General features: G+C 40.1%; 1 protein-coding gene across 5 annotated transcripts in view; it reads right to left on the reverse strand.

The window, feature by feature from the left end:
• The window catches only part of GRID2 (glutamate ionotropic receptor delta type subunit 2), a 1,297,966-nt gene that overhangs the window by 29,746 nt on the left and 1,254,290 nt on the right, over positions 1-13,930 (reverse strand). For 3 of the 5 annotated variants that reach the window (XM_010953544.3, XM_045515696.2, XM_074343771.1), the window contains 2 exons: positions 5,997-6,237; positions 879-3,374 (listed from right to left, as the gene is read on the reverse strand). In XM_010953544.3, the coding sequence (XP_010951846.2) occupies positions 2,952-3,374; positions 5,997-6,237 (664 nt within the window). In that variant the 3' untranslated portion in view covers positions 879-2,951. Of the gene's footprint in view, positions 1-878; positions 3,375-5,996; positions 6,238-13,930 lie in introns of those variants that run through there. The other 2 variants (XM_074343780.1, XM_074343790.1) reach the window with 1 other exon arrangement.

Below are 13,930 nucleotides of genomic sequence, written 5' to 3' on the forward strand. Positions count from 1 at the left end.
GTTCTAGAGATTCACAGCCTAAGCCTGGTGAGAGGAGCGGGTGGAGGCATTGTCCCTGAGCCGTCCCTACAAAGAATTCACAACCCACAAGGGCCTGTGTGAATGTGACTGAAGCTTGGTAGCGTTAAAAAAAAAAGGCCCAGTTCTAAGTCTCAGATGGTCAAACATTTGGGCAAGTCACAGCTTTTTAGCATCTTATGTTCTGTAATTTGTAAGATGAGGGAGCTAAGTCTCCATCTCTACAGCTCCTCTCAGTTTCAACATTTAAAAAATCATTTTAATGGAATTTTAGAAAAGCAGAGATTTTAATCTAAACTGAATATATTTCAGATATATGTCCACTGAGTGAGTTAAATGATAGAAGAATTAAATATTGTTGTTCAAGTGCAGAAAATAACACTATTAGAAATAATCTCGGAGTCAACTTCCCAATTAGTAGATTCAGCATGATGAATATTTCCCTAATAGCCAAGCAATTATTAATACATAAATTCTCAGTTTAATAATTACCTTTAATTTTCTTTCTTTTTTTTTTTTTTTAATGTACCAGCCCCTCATCCTGCTGTTGTTATAATGGTTGCATTGTTCACACAACACAGGATAAATCTTTCCAAAAAAAGTGCTCATGAGACATCCAGAAAGGAAAACAAACATACCGTTGGTTCAGATAGCCCAAAGAGCAGAAAGGCACTCTTTCTTCGGTTCAGAACATCATTTACTACTGGTTTTAAAGAGTCACTCATTTTTGGCAGCCTTCTGCTCACAAAACTTAACGTGTTTTATGCTTTAATTAATTTGAGATAAATTTTTAGAAAAATTCAGTTCTATCTGTGAGAGAGGAAGCATTTTCAAATCGTATAGTTAAGACTTCAATGGTATGAGAGCAAGTTTAGAAAACATTTTTATTAGACAAATTATTTAGACAAATTATACACAGAAAGCTCTGCCACTCGTAACTGAGGCCTCCAAAAAGTGTTTTGTGTATTTGTATAATAGGCGATAACATCAAAATAGGCCTATTTTAAATATTGTACATGGTTAACAGTTTGTTGATAGCTAAAATCACTGCAACATCTGGTATGTCCCTATATAGCTCGTTGTAAAGATTTTTTTTGTTTTAAAATCAGAGTCGTGAATGAGATCATAAATGTTACAAGGGAAAACAAGTTGTGCATGCACTTAGTTACTGTTGCCCTGGAAACAAAATGCTTTTTGCATGATAAGAAATTTTTCTGCCTTACACAGTAGACAATATTTGAAGATTTAGTACAAAAACAGTGACAGTACAAGATGCTCCCCAGAACAGAATTAGCATCAAAATATAATATACCTTAAGAATATACCTTTTAATTTCTCCTAAAGCAAATCACATAGGTTGATTCCTATATCAATCCTAGCCACGGAATGAATTAGATTAAAATAAGGATATGGCTACGTAAAAACACAGGATAAGTTCTTGCTTCCTACTTAACCACACTTTAATTTAAGGATTACAAAGTTCAGCCTACGTTTCTAACAGGTAAGAACGCTACTTCAAAAGGGTTGTGCACAAAGAGGCACTGTTTTTTGTTGTCATTCTTTTATACGCTTGGCACTAATGTAAAAAATACGTAACTCCTCCAAATAGAACTGAATAAAAAAGGGGGTTAAGTTGAGAGCCCAGCGTGGTTATTCTGTTTTCTTCTTTAGGATAATGTAGGACAGTAATTAAGGCCACATCAATATTTCTTAAGGGCTCCCATCTCTCCCCAGCTACAGTTGTATTGATTGGCTTACTGCTTTGGAAGAGAATTTCTTCACCTTCAATGATCTACGCTTAAACTCGTATAGAGCTCTATGTGCTGTGGTGGACGTGGTTTAGCTAATAGCATTTTTCCATTCAGATAATTAATTAAAAGTAAAATGATCAAGGTTAGCTTTATACACGGCTGACTAACAAATGCAGAACCTATTCAAATGAGTCACATCTAGGAACACATATTAAATCGCCCTGGATGTTTTAATAACAAAAGTATAAAATATTTTCTGTTGGCAAACGATGCGAGTCAGAATAACATTAAAGCAACCTGCCTTTTCTAACTGAAAAGACCCCCTGCACTATACATAGTTCCTGTATACAATACTTCTTTTTTTAAACTAAAGCTTTATTAAATGAATTGCAATAGCAATGGCCGCCTTTTAATATATATATACACATTATATAGGTGCATATATATGTATATATAGATGAGATACTAATTTATTTAACACAATAGAGGCTACTGCCGTATGATAAGTTTACTGTACATAAGAAAAAACTTTTAATACTGTACAATCACATAAAGGTCATATGCACTGTTGCAGTGCAAGAGTAGTTTTAACTGTAGTCTTGACTGGCATATTGATGGCTTTTTTGTAATCCTACAAAATTGCATTCTCATAATATGTGGCCTGAATGATCTGGAAATTATTCTATAAACACTGCAGGGGTTGCCTTTGGTCCACAGTTAAAGGACACTCAACAGCAGTGGAGCGTTGTTGGGTGCAGCTGAAGGATGATGAAAGACTGACGTTATTGCAATTATATTTTTAAAAACAGAAATGTTACAGAAGAGGCCTTTATGCAAAATTCATCCTGCATATACTCTGAGTATACTCAGTGCACGTTTCCTATACTTGAAGTACAGTATATGAAGTGCGGACTAATAAGATCCTAGCATACTACCTGCTGGGGGAACAAGTTGACTAATGAAAAGAAGTGGAGGGAAATGTACTGGAAGAGAGGGAAAAAGAGAGAGAAAGAAATCGAGGAGAGGGAGGAGGGAGAAGGTAGAGAGAGAACTAGAATTGTTACTAAGAATCCTGATTAAAAAAAAAAAAAAGTTACATCCATGTTAGTCCCACAATATTACAGTCGCTCCTTGCAAAGGGAGTCCTACCAAAGAAACAGTGAAGAGATTTTTTTTTGCGGCTCATATGGAGGTGCCTCGGTCTGGATCATTGCCCAGATTGAGCCCCAGGGTAGGAGTTGGTTGATAAGGAATAGATGACATTGTTTTTATAGGACTCCTGAAAAAGCCCCCATTAGGTGCCCTGTGCCTAAAAGGGCCAGTTCGGTGCTCAGGCACGTTGCCAAAAGCGAAACCAGAGGCAGCTTTAGCTGACAGTGTGCGGCTAAGAGTCTGGATCTGCTCTGGGATAAAGGTGGTGGTGGTAATATGAGTGTTCCTGAAATCACTGATTTGCTCCAGTGCTTGTCGTGTTGGCAAAGTGTCAATGTCCAGAGGGGTCAAGTCAATTGACGAGGTGGAAAACTGTTTATGGGGGCTGTCGTCATCTGTGCACAAGCTATTTACACGTCTATGGAGGTGCTCCAGGTCAATTTCCTTGTCATCCTGGAGATGAAGAAAAAGAAGATAAGGTTCTCATCAGTACTAGCTTCCATGGTTAAAAAAAATAAATAAAAAGTAGTTCAGCAAACATGAGATGTAATGAACTGAACTTGGGAGTTTATTCATTTAACAAATATTTACTGAGCACCTAATATGAGCCAGGCACTGTGCTAGGTTCTGGGGGTACCAATAGGATTCTGAGATATCTACATTTTTCTTGCAATAAAAGTTCTAAAATGAGCATATGCCACATGCAACTACAAAATACAGGAGCAGTAGACGGGCAAGCGCCTTTTACAAGAGCAGGGACAGACCCAGGCAAACTTACACAAAGAAAAAGTATGATTTGGTCACTCATCCCGCACCCCCACCTCTTCGTTATGCATGCTTCCTCCTGCTTCAGGCATTTCATTCCCAATTGGATTTTTGTTCCTTTCCACTACTCGTTCCTAACCTTAACTTTCTGTGCTTGGAGATGCTGATATGCTAGTTCACCCTAAAGTGTTAGTGACTGTTAAAGTGTTATTTCTCTTTAGGCTAGAAGTATGTGAGATTGTTTAGAGAGAGCAACACAGGAGAATCAATTTCTAATTGAGGGATTTCATACACTCGAGCTATCTAGTACCTGAATGAGGCAATATTGAGAGGTCAGCACGGGAAGCTTTAGAGACCCTTCGTGTCATGGCATGTGAGTGACAGCTCCAGTTTAGGGCCAGGTTTGTGTGAAATGGCCTCTAAATCAAAGATGCTTTAAGCTATACTAATGGAGTCTTAGTAAGAAATGCTTAATAAAGAAAAAGGGAATAAAACCTCAGGTCTCCGGAGTTGAAACTAATTCATAAATCCCTTAGGATTTTCACTAAAAGTGAGCATTAAGCCCAATATTTGAAAAATAAAACCGGCAGGAGATAAGCTTGTCCTTTTCATCTGTCTTATTTACAGCTAAGTTCAATAAATTGAGTTTATGAGGATTTAAAAATATCTATTAATCATAAGAGGAGAAAACATTTGTTCGTATGCTCTGGATTGGCTGTCATGAATTAGAAGGGAGGGTGTATGTTTTCATTGTGCTCTTATAGCGCTCCTCAGTGAAAGTTGTTTTGATGTGCATCACTGTTTTTCCTTCTCCTTTCTCATTTCAAAATCCAATAAAAATATCCATTAATGCAATATTATCACTGAGACTTTAGAGGGTTGAAAGATAGAATTTTATGGTTCCCACAGCAACTATAATGTAGTCATCCATCAATAGATATAATAATGCTAAAATTTTATATCATATATAGTAATTCAAAATATAAGGAGCTTGGGGAGTCCTTAATTTCCAGATTTTTCAGAATATGAAGTCTCGGCTATAATGTTGCATTAATGTGGTCTTTTGCATTGAATCAATGTCAGGAGAGATACCAGAAGTTTATTCCACAAAGAAAACACTACAATAAAACCTGATTAATTTTTCGTTTCTACGCCACTAATTTAGAGTGTATGACCACTCAGACAGGTAGGAAGCTAAGATTTATCTTTGCTAAGCCAAGCTTTTTCTTATAAATGGTGCTGATCAATTTTGCATATAAGGTGGTAGAAAGGAATCCTCAGACAACTTTAGAAAACAATCTGTTTGAAAGAATATATTAATATGCAAAAATTCATATGCAAATGAGAAGCCATTTGTATTTGTGTCTTAAAGCAGATCCTCTCAGGGTTTGCTCAGGCAGCATTAGCCAAGGTCTAGTTACAGAAAGTTGAAAACTGTCCTTCTTGGAAACTATCCAGCCAGTCACATCATTCAGCAAATTCCGGGTGTTTTTTCATTTCAATTTGTGAAACTTTAGTGAATATGATTTCATTATTTAAAACATGTTCACCTTTTTAGTCCAGTGGAAGTAGGATAAATAAATCAAGTGGTTCAACTTCAGATAGTCTCTGATAATTTATAAATCCCACATTTTCTGATGAAAACAAGGCACAAGCCACTTTAAAAGATATACTATATGTAACTCTGAAATTATTCTTTCAGATCTCTGGAAAAATTTTAATATGGCCCTGGAGTTAAGCTGACTCACAGGGAAAGGAGAAAAATTGAATTCTAGATGATTCCACGGTGTGGACTCGTTAAACTTAGAGCCATCAAAGAGCTGAAAACATGCCCAGCTCTACAGAGCCACATACAGACGGGGGAGGCAGTCGCTGGAGGTGAGAGAAAACTGGTTGTTTTATTGCAGCACCGAATCTCAGAGGCACAAGTAACGTACGTATAAGGTAAACAACTAACGGAAAGAAAATAATCAGCGTCTCTGTGAACTGATCAAGGGAATCACAGCCTTTAAGAAAATCATGGACTCAAGGTCCATTCTGAGATTTGGGACAATTTCAGAGCCCATTAACGGCGCATGAAATTGTCAGTCTTTCAAACACTGTGGTCTCCTCTTCAGTTATCTGGGATGTCTTAAAATGAAAATTGGTAGCGGGCTTACCAATTTTTACATTTCACAAATGTCTGTTCTCTCTTCCAGGAAAGAAGACAGACAGACCACCCCAACCCCGTCCCCTCTCCTCGTGATCACCCTCCCTGGACATACACCCGCGCATTGGCTCAACCCAGCGCTGAAGGTTTCAATCAAGTACCTCTTTTGATGGGACCCTGGAGCCTTTCCTCTTGTTCCACCACGTCTCCAGCATGGCTATAAAGCAGGAGAGGACAATTCCAGCAGCCAGGATGCAAAAAACTCCTGCAAAGCTCTTTATGTCCAGGGCACCTCCTTTCTGCTTCGTGTCCACTGAGGAGTACAGGTCACACTGGCCGTTCTTGGGCCACCATTTGTGCTTCAGGATGTCCATGTCCCCATTCTGCTGAAGCTCCAGGATCCTTGGGGAGTAAAACACACAATCATGCATTACTGCAGACATACTTATTGTCTCTGCTCACGGCTCATCCATTAATACTCATCATTAATACTCCCACTTCTGAAGGATGGTGGCTGTCCAGGGAAACGAATACACATATTAGCCTGCAGATGGAAACATTATTATTGCTTTGATTCTATAGACAGACGTGTGCCACAGTGCTCTCCCCTCTCTTTTCTTCCATTCCCCTCTCCTCCCTTCCCTCTTTCCCTCCCTCTCCTCTTTTCCTTTTTTGGGGGGTTCATTTCATAATCCTAAATATTTAACCCCCCTGCCCTGGTTTGTCGCAATGTGTTTTTACAATTACATTTCAGAGGCGCTGTTTTTATGTGGTTTCAAGCTGCTGTGGTTCTGCATTCTTCCCTACATGCAGAGTGACGCTCTGGCTCTTAACGCTTTTATGAAGAACGTTTTGCTGCTTAGAGCAAGATGCTGGCATAATGTCACCCAGCATATGCTACACACAAAAAAATTCAATTAAAAAGACTTCTATTATTTAACACAGTGAGGGAGAAAGCCTTGGGACAAGTTTGAAGTTGATAAAATACACTATTTTGGGTTTTTCACACAACTGCTCGAGTTTCCTTTTAATGCCAAAGGGGAAATAATCTAACCTTGGAGAACAAGAGGAAAAGTTGACCAGAGGCTTTCAGAAGTAGTTCAGTTCAAATAAGAAATACCCTCTTTCTTCTTCTCTCCCCCTGGAGAGAGTCTGGGGTAGCTGCAAAGACTGCAGCTTTTATAAAGTGTGATTTTTCATAGAAGTTTTATTCTCAATTCCGAACACTTTCTGGGCTCTACCTAAGACCAGCTCCAGCCTTCTCCACCTGTACCCCTCCTCACAGGTCATGAGCTGGCCAATTGTGTACCATCCTCAAGGCTCCCTAGGATTTCCTGCCCAAACAGCCCGAGCGCCCACCCAGGACTCGTGAAGGCCGATTCCCATGTATGACTCCCAAGAGCAAATCCCACAGCCACGGGTGCACACAGGTCTACAAACGGGTGTTTGAGGAGTGTGGACAGAACTCGATCTGCAAGCTCAGGTGCACAGACCTCTGTGTGGGAGACCCCTCACTGCCCAAAGCAGAGCCGGAGGTGGAAGAGGAACCAAAGGTTGACTCCCCGGGCCACTGGGTCCGCGCAGAACTCCTAGCTGGTCACAAATTAGAAACTCAAACCTGGCTTCCTAGAGATCACGAAAGTGTATTTGTCAAGTTAAGAGGTTAGCAGGTATTTTACCTAACAGTACTTAGCTTGATTTATAATTTTTACATGGTGAGATGTAGCATAGGTAGACCCATACTTGTACCCCTGCCCCAGCTCTTAGATTACTTGGGGAGTAGCTGCTTAAAACTTTACAGAGAAGAACCAAGCCTATCTGGAAGGAGTAAATAACTCACTTCAGTTACCTTTTTTTTTTTTTTTTACCTGTTTCATGTCATCCACGTGTCTATGAGAATGAGCTAAATGATAACGTGGGAGAAGGGATCAACATTCAGTCAGTTACATGGTGGAGAGTTGGTCCCCGTCATCTCCTTTGGGCATTCCCACAGCCTCACCCTTAGCGCCCTCTGCTGACACTCCAGGACCAACATCGCACTGGAGCCTCCCTCAACAGCCTGGATTTTCTTCTTATGAAGTTGATGGGTTTAAAAGTTCTGTTGCTTCAGAGTGTTGCTCCCAAAGGGCAGTACATTTGATTCGCTGGATTTACTAAGATGATTATGCATATTTATGGATTATATTTCACCCTTACTCCAGCCCCTATCCCAGATAAAGTCATTTGCATTTCCAGAATATCCAAAAGTGTGTCCAAGGGACACTAGCACCCAGAGGGCTTCTGCAAGAAAAAGGTCCTGTGCCATCAACTTTGAAAAACATCCTCTTGGAAATTTATGAAGAAGTCTGCCTATTAAAAGCTTTAAGAAGAAACCCGTGGAAAAGAAAACTTGTATGATTTTGTTTAATTCAGCATTTCCCCACTTTATCTGACTTTCATTCCCTTTTCTCATTTTTCTCCCCCCATAACATGTATTAATAATCCGGAGAGCTAAAATTTTGAGGAAGACACTTGAGAAATAGTGCCTTGAGCCACAGGAGCAACTCCTCGTGGGCATCTGCGGCCCTGCCACACACGTGTAGTCACAGCACCAGAGCTGCCTGGGTGGCTTCTCTATGGATACCATTCAGATGACGTCAGCAAACGCTGTACCTGCCTGCCTAAAGACCTAGGTAATCAGCGCACCGCCGAGTATCTTGAAGGAAGAATTACAGTCACTTCTAAAAGAAATAATTCTCAAATTTGAACTTACAGGTACATATAAAGATAAAAGGACACCACGGCCACATTTTCTTAATGAGAATCTGGGTACAAAACGAGCTGGAGTTTCCCTGCCTCCTGCACCCGCCGCCCTACAGCGTCTGAGGAAGGGGAGAGCTTTCTTCATGGCGCTCATCATTGGTAGTTGTCTGTGGCTGCTTGATGGATGCTGGCTGCCCTTTCTAGAACACGTGCTAATTAACCATCTTCCTCCCTGCCTGATACGGAGCAGGCACCTATTTATTGATTGAATATGCTTAACACAATTTTTTGGTAAACGGATCCTACCCTCAGATTCTACGTTTTTCTTATCATTGATGCTCTTTCTAATTGATTCCATTCCCTCCTACTCACCTATCCCTTCAATAAATATTTAAAGAGTGATTTCATGCCAGGCGTTTCCTTGGGCACAAATTTTATGTTAAACCACAACGGTACATTTGGCCAGAGCGGCCTGGGCAGTGCTGAAATCATTTCTTTTTAATACCCTCCATTCATGCTAATTTATTCTTTCATTCGTTTGCATATTCATGTAGGAAATGATGATTTCTCACTCTTTCTTCTCGGTGGTATCTGGTATCACTTATGATGTGTCATTATTTCTACACCTAGAAAATAATTTGGTTTTAAAAATAGTCATTGAAGTATACGTACTCTGTGTCATCCATTTTGATTCTAATAGGACGAATGGGCCTTCAATCCAAAGAATTTGTTTACTTGTAGCATTTGTGGGTTCAGGAAGCTGGTGGTAGAAGTTTGTGAGGGAAAAAGAAACGAGACTCCGCTATGTGTCTTCAGGTATTGTCACATCCAACCACGGCTTTATATGGTTGAGGTCATGAAGCACAGGTGCCTGAGGTGAAGCAGAGAGAGCCCATCTTTGGGGATACACAGAGCCATTGGGCCATAGGCTGCCTCAGTCAAGCTCTGACTAGCCTACAACGAATCCCAGGAATACAGACCGGCACAGAATAGAAGTGTTGGAAGAAATGAAAGTGTTCTCTAATCCCGGAGTTCCGCTCTACATTTTTGCCACAAAATTTAATGCTCTTGGAAATTCCATCAGAAAGGTTCTTACTAACCCTCCTTTTTATTATATCACAAAAGCTATTTAAGGATTAAAGAAAGTTTAGCAAAATCGAATGCACTGCCTTAAAGACTAATGGGATGAATCCATATAATGAATGGGATTCTTTTTTCAAACATTCAAAAGCTCTCGCAAGTTTAAATGGACTTAAAATCACACCTAAAGGAAAGATTTGCCTTTTAAGTATAAACAACACTGTTATGTGTGTGTGTAGCAATGCAAGAATCCAGCTGCGAAGTTCTTAATGAGTGCAAAGAAAAATTTCAGTTCCATGGAATGACCGTTTTTGTTATATGCAGAATTTCCACAAGATGGCAGTCTTTGCTCATAGAGAGCAAAGTGTTACTCTGGTTACAGTTAACCTGTGGGTTTGAAACGTTAAAGTAAAAACTTGGTGCTGTAAACACTACTATCAGAAACAAAGTTGCATATTAAGACTGTGATGAGCAACTGGATTAGTAAGGCCTCTTCTTGGAGTGCAGTCAGAAAAACTCCTGCCGTTTACTCTAGAGTGATGATAGCTCTACTTGGTTTTGAGTTATTATGGTGAGAATTAATGAGGCCATAAACAAAAGCATTTTGTTCATTGCTTGGCACTTAGTAGGCTACCGAAACGCAAAAGCTGGAATTATTATTGTCATCATGTGTGACAACCATTCTTTCTCTGGACCTGTTCTGGTACATACCTCATAACAGAGAATTACATTCACAGATGAGTCAGTGAATGATTCATGATTCACTGACAAGAACACTGCATTTCCTTCTTTTACCAAAAAGTATTAAAACATTTGTAATCTCATTGAACAGAAAAATCTTACAAGTCTATAAAACCTAGCTTCAATTTGAAAATGGCTAATAGATCAATCCTGCCTGCATTAAATTCTTTATTGATATAAACGAGCAAATTTCAGGGGAAAGAAATAGGGAAGCAAAAGATCCTTCTTTCATATTCAAATAAAAACACTCAACAGGTTTGAGGCATTTATCTTAAAAAGCTTTTTACTTACTTTGAAGATAACAGCCTCATTTGTGTGTGAGAATTGCATTATTGATCGCTTACCATCCTTAATTGTTACTCTAGAAACTGATTTTCAAATTAAATTATTTATTAAAAAACCCCGAGTCGCTGAAAGATGGGTGCAAATTTCTCATCACACGTAGTAACTTTGATTCTACCTGTGAATTCTACGGCAGTCTAAAGAGTCCTTCCTAATTTTGTTTATTTACTTACTTATCGGTAAATTCCTGCTGAGTTTTTAAAAAAGATATTGGTAAGAAGACCTCCCGACTTTTGTAGTTGGTTCTGCTGGGAAAGAATTTGGGGGTAATCAGGCATTTAAAAAAAATAAGGCAAGAATTCCTTTCTCAGGCTAAGTATGGAGGAACTCCTGTGATTCTTTTGCAAGTGGAACTTCCCCTCATCTTCACAGAAGCACAAACTACTAGAACAGAAAGGAATGAAAACATCATCTATTTTCTCTACCTCCCTCCACTCATTCTATGGGTGAGGAAATTGTATCACAAAGAACAATAATTCCCCCAAATCATTGCATTTAACACACAGAAATAATTTGTATATCACACTGGGGTAATCAGAGGTCCTTTGCAACCAGAAGGGAGAGACTGGGGGCTCCAGCCACTGCAGGCTGTGCCTTGGTTGTTTCAAGGGCTGAAGGAATCAACATTTTAGCAATATTCTAGTACATCATCTAAGACACATCTGTTGGGAGGCACTGCTGTAGAGATTAAATGACTTTTTTAGTGACTAACACTGAGTAAGTAGTTGAGCTGGGACTGGAACTCAGGACTGTCTTCCAATACATTTCCCCGTTACCATACACAGCTTCTACTATGTAACTTTGGAGAAGAGCTGTCTCCTAGTTTCAGAGACTTGTTAGACTCTGAGTGAAATTTTCATCAATATGTTTCCTCAAACCACACAATGTAATTGTAGCACAATTGCAAATTTATTCACACTACAATTTGTGTGTACAAAGAAAATGGAGCTTTTCTCTAGAACTTACTGATTTTTCTCAGGAGGACTGGGTCTGCTGAGCAGTGGGAACCAAACTAAAATCAGCTCTATGATTTAAAATTTAATCTGATCTAATAATTTAACATGTCTCCAGCTGTAGCTCAATTGACTTGAGAGAATTACTCCATCTTTCCGATTCCTCCCCATTTCCCTCGCTCTTTTCCAAGATGGTGTTTCAGGATTTGTGGATGGCATCATGTCGCCAGTGTGGGTGTTTGGTCGGGGGAGCTGCTGGCCTCTTGCTGGTCCTTGGACTTGCTCTGGCAGCTCTCCTTTGAAGTTCCGTGGGCCTGGGTCCAATCCTTAGATATTCGCTGGTGACTGCTGCTAAAGTGGGCCGAGGCGCTAGGTCTGCTCAAGTTGACTGGTGTCCTTCTCGACTCCTTCAGGGCTGTGGCCTCCTCTGCTGACGCAGCCTCCAAGGTGCTGTACACCTTGCTAGCTTCCACCATTTCCTTCATCTCAGCCCCTGACTACTGTGTAGCCCTTCAGACCCTACTCTGGTGTCACCCTGTCACTCACTCTGGAGGGTCTTGAGGGTGGCGTATGTGCTCTGCCTCAGCATTCTCACCTTACTCTTATTCTTACGGGAGGAAGGGAGGCCTGGGGATGAAGACTGAGCCTTCCTTTGGTTTTTCCTGACCACGTGGCTCTGGCTTCTCAGCCGCCTGAAGTCTCCTGTGTTGGTGCAGAGCCTGGTGGGCCCGGGGAGCTCCCCTCAGAAGCTCAGATGGGAGAGGACGCGTCAGGCCCTCTGCCCTTGTGTCTTTCAGTCTGTCTGACGTCTGCCTCACCACTCGCTCATCTCCCAGCCCCTGCCCTCCACTGGCAACCTCTGACCGGAAGAGGTGCAACTTTCCTTTCCTTTCCTCGAAATCCTTCTTACACCCCAGGTCTTCAATGTTCTTAGCCTGTTGTGCTAAAAGGGAATTTTAGCTACATAATGAGAGAAACTCTTTGATCTGAGACCTCCAGGCATTTCTTCAGTTTGGAAGCACTGAGGCAACTTGGAGCTAGGGATTGGTGAGGAGGAAAATAGATTATTTTAATATTTCAAAAACTTTTTATCTGTTACATACATGTGAGTCTTACATAACCACATTAAAAAGATATTTAGGAGTCTCTTTACTTATTAATGTTACCTGTCATTGAGAAAGAAATTTGGGAATAACTGAAAAAAAAAAGCATTTTTTGACACAGTGAGTGGATCGGTTTTCATCCAGAATACCCACATTATTAAATTGATTTGCTGGGTGCTCACAAAATTTTCCTCTCCTTGGTTACTAAGAAAGAATTAATAATAACATGCAGACAAATTTCAGAAAAACATCAGCTTGATAGGTTTTTCATTCATTCATCACTTCTTTCATTCTGGTCTTGGAAAATGTAGGTAAATTTGCATTGAAGAAAAAACACTTATCAAAGATTGAGATCTAACACTAAGCTGGGTGGAGCGGCCCTCTGACTAGCATGCTGTTATTGCTATTCGAACATCGGAGTTGAAAAAACAAATTCTATCAGCCTCCTATGAATCAGGCATTAGTTGATTTTTTTTCTTAAGTAAAATCTCTTAATGAGTTTGTAGTATTCAGCACAACAAATATTCATTGATAACATCTAATCCCTCAGTCACAGCCTAAAGGAGACTATTAGAAGGTATTTCCTTTGCTTTATTTGAATTTTTAACTAGTTCTTCCAGTTAGTTGAGCCAAAAGCCAGTTGCTTAAATCCAACCTACTGAGATTGCCTAAAACCATACAGGTGCACATGGCATTTCAAATAAGTTCACAAGTATCACCTTTTAGAGCAGGGTCAGCAAACCTTTTGTGTCAGGGCCAGACAGCCGAAGTTTTAGTGTTGGTGGGCCATGTGGTCTCTGTCGCAGCTACTTAACTCTGCCCGAGCCAGGTTTGGCCCCACAGTTGCTGATCTCCTTTAGAAACCCCATAGCAAATTAACTCTATGAAGTCAACAAATTTCCATTTTCACTGATGAAGATGTTGACGTTGAGAGGTCTTAAATGACTTGGCCAAAGTCACATTATTTGAAAGCATCAGAGTCTATTTTAAAGCCAGAGATTTTGACTCAGTCCAGCTCTTTTGACTATGTCTTTACATCTTACTAGAATGTAGTAATGCCTGCTAGTAATGTATCTGTGTACAGAGTTATGAGTACAGAGTTACCACGTGTTGATTCTGTATTTGACCATGTTG

Source organism: Camelus bactrianus, chromosome 2, assembly GCF_048773025.1.
Source record: "Camelus bactrianus isolate YW-2024 breed Bactrian camel chromosome 2, ASM4877302v1, whole genome shotgun sequence".
NCBI lineage: Eukaryota > Metazoa > Chordata > Mammalia > Artiodactyla > Camelidae > Camelus > Camelus bactrianus.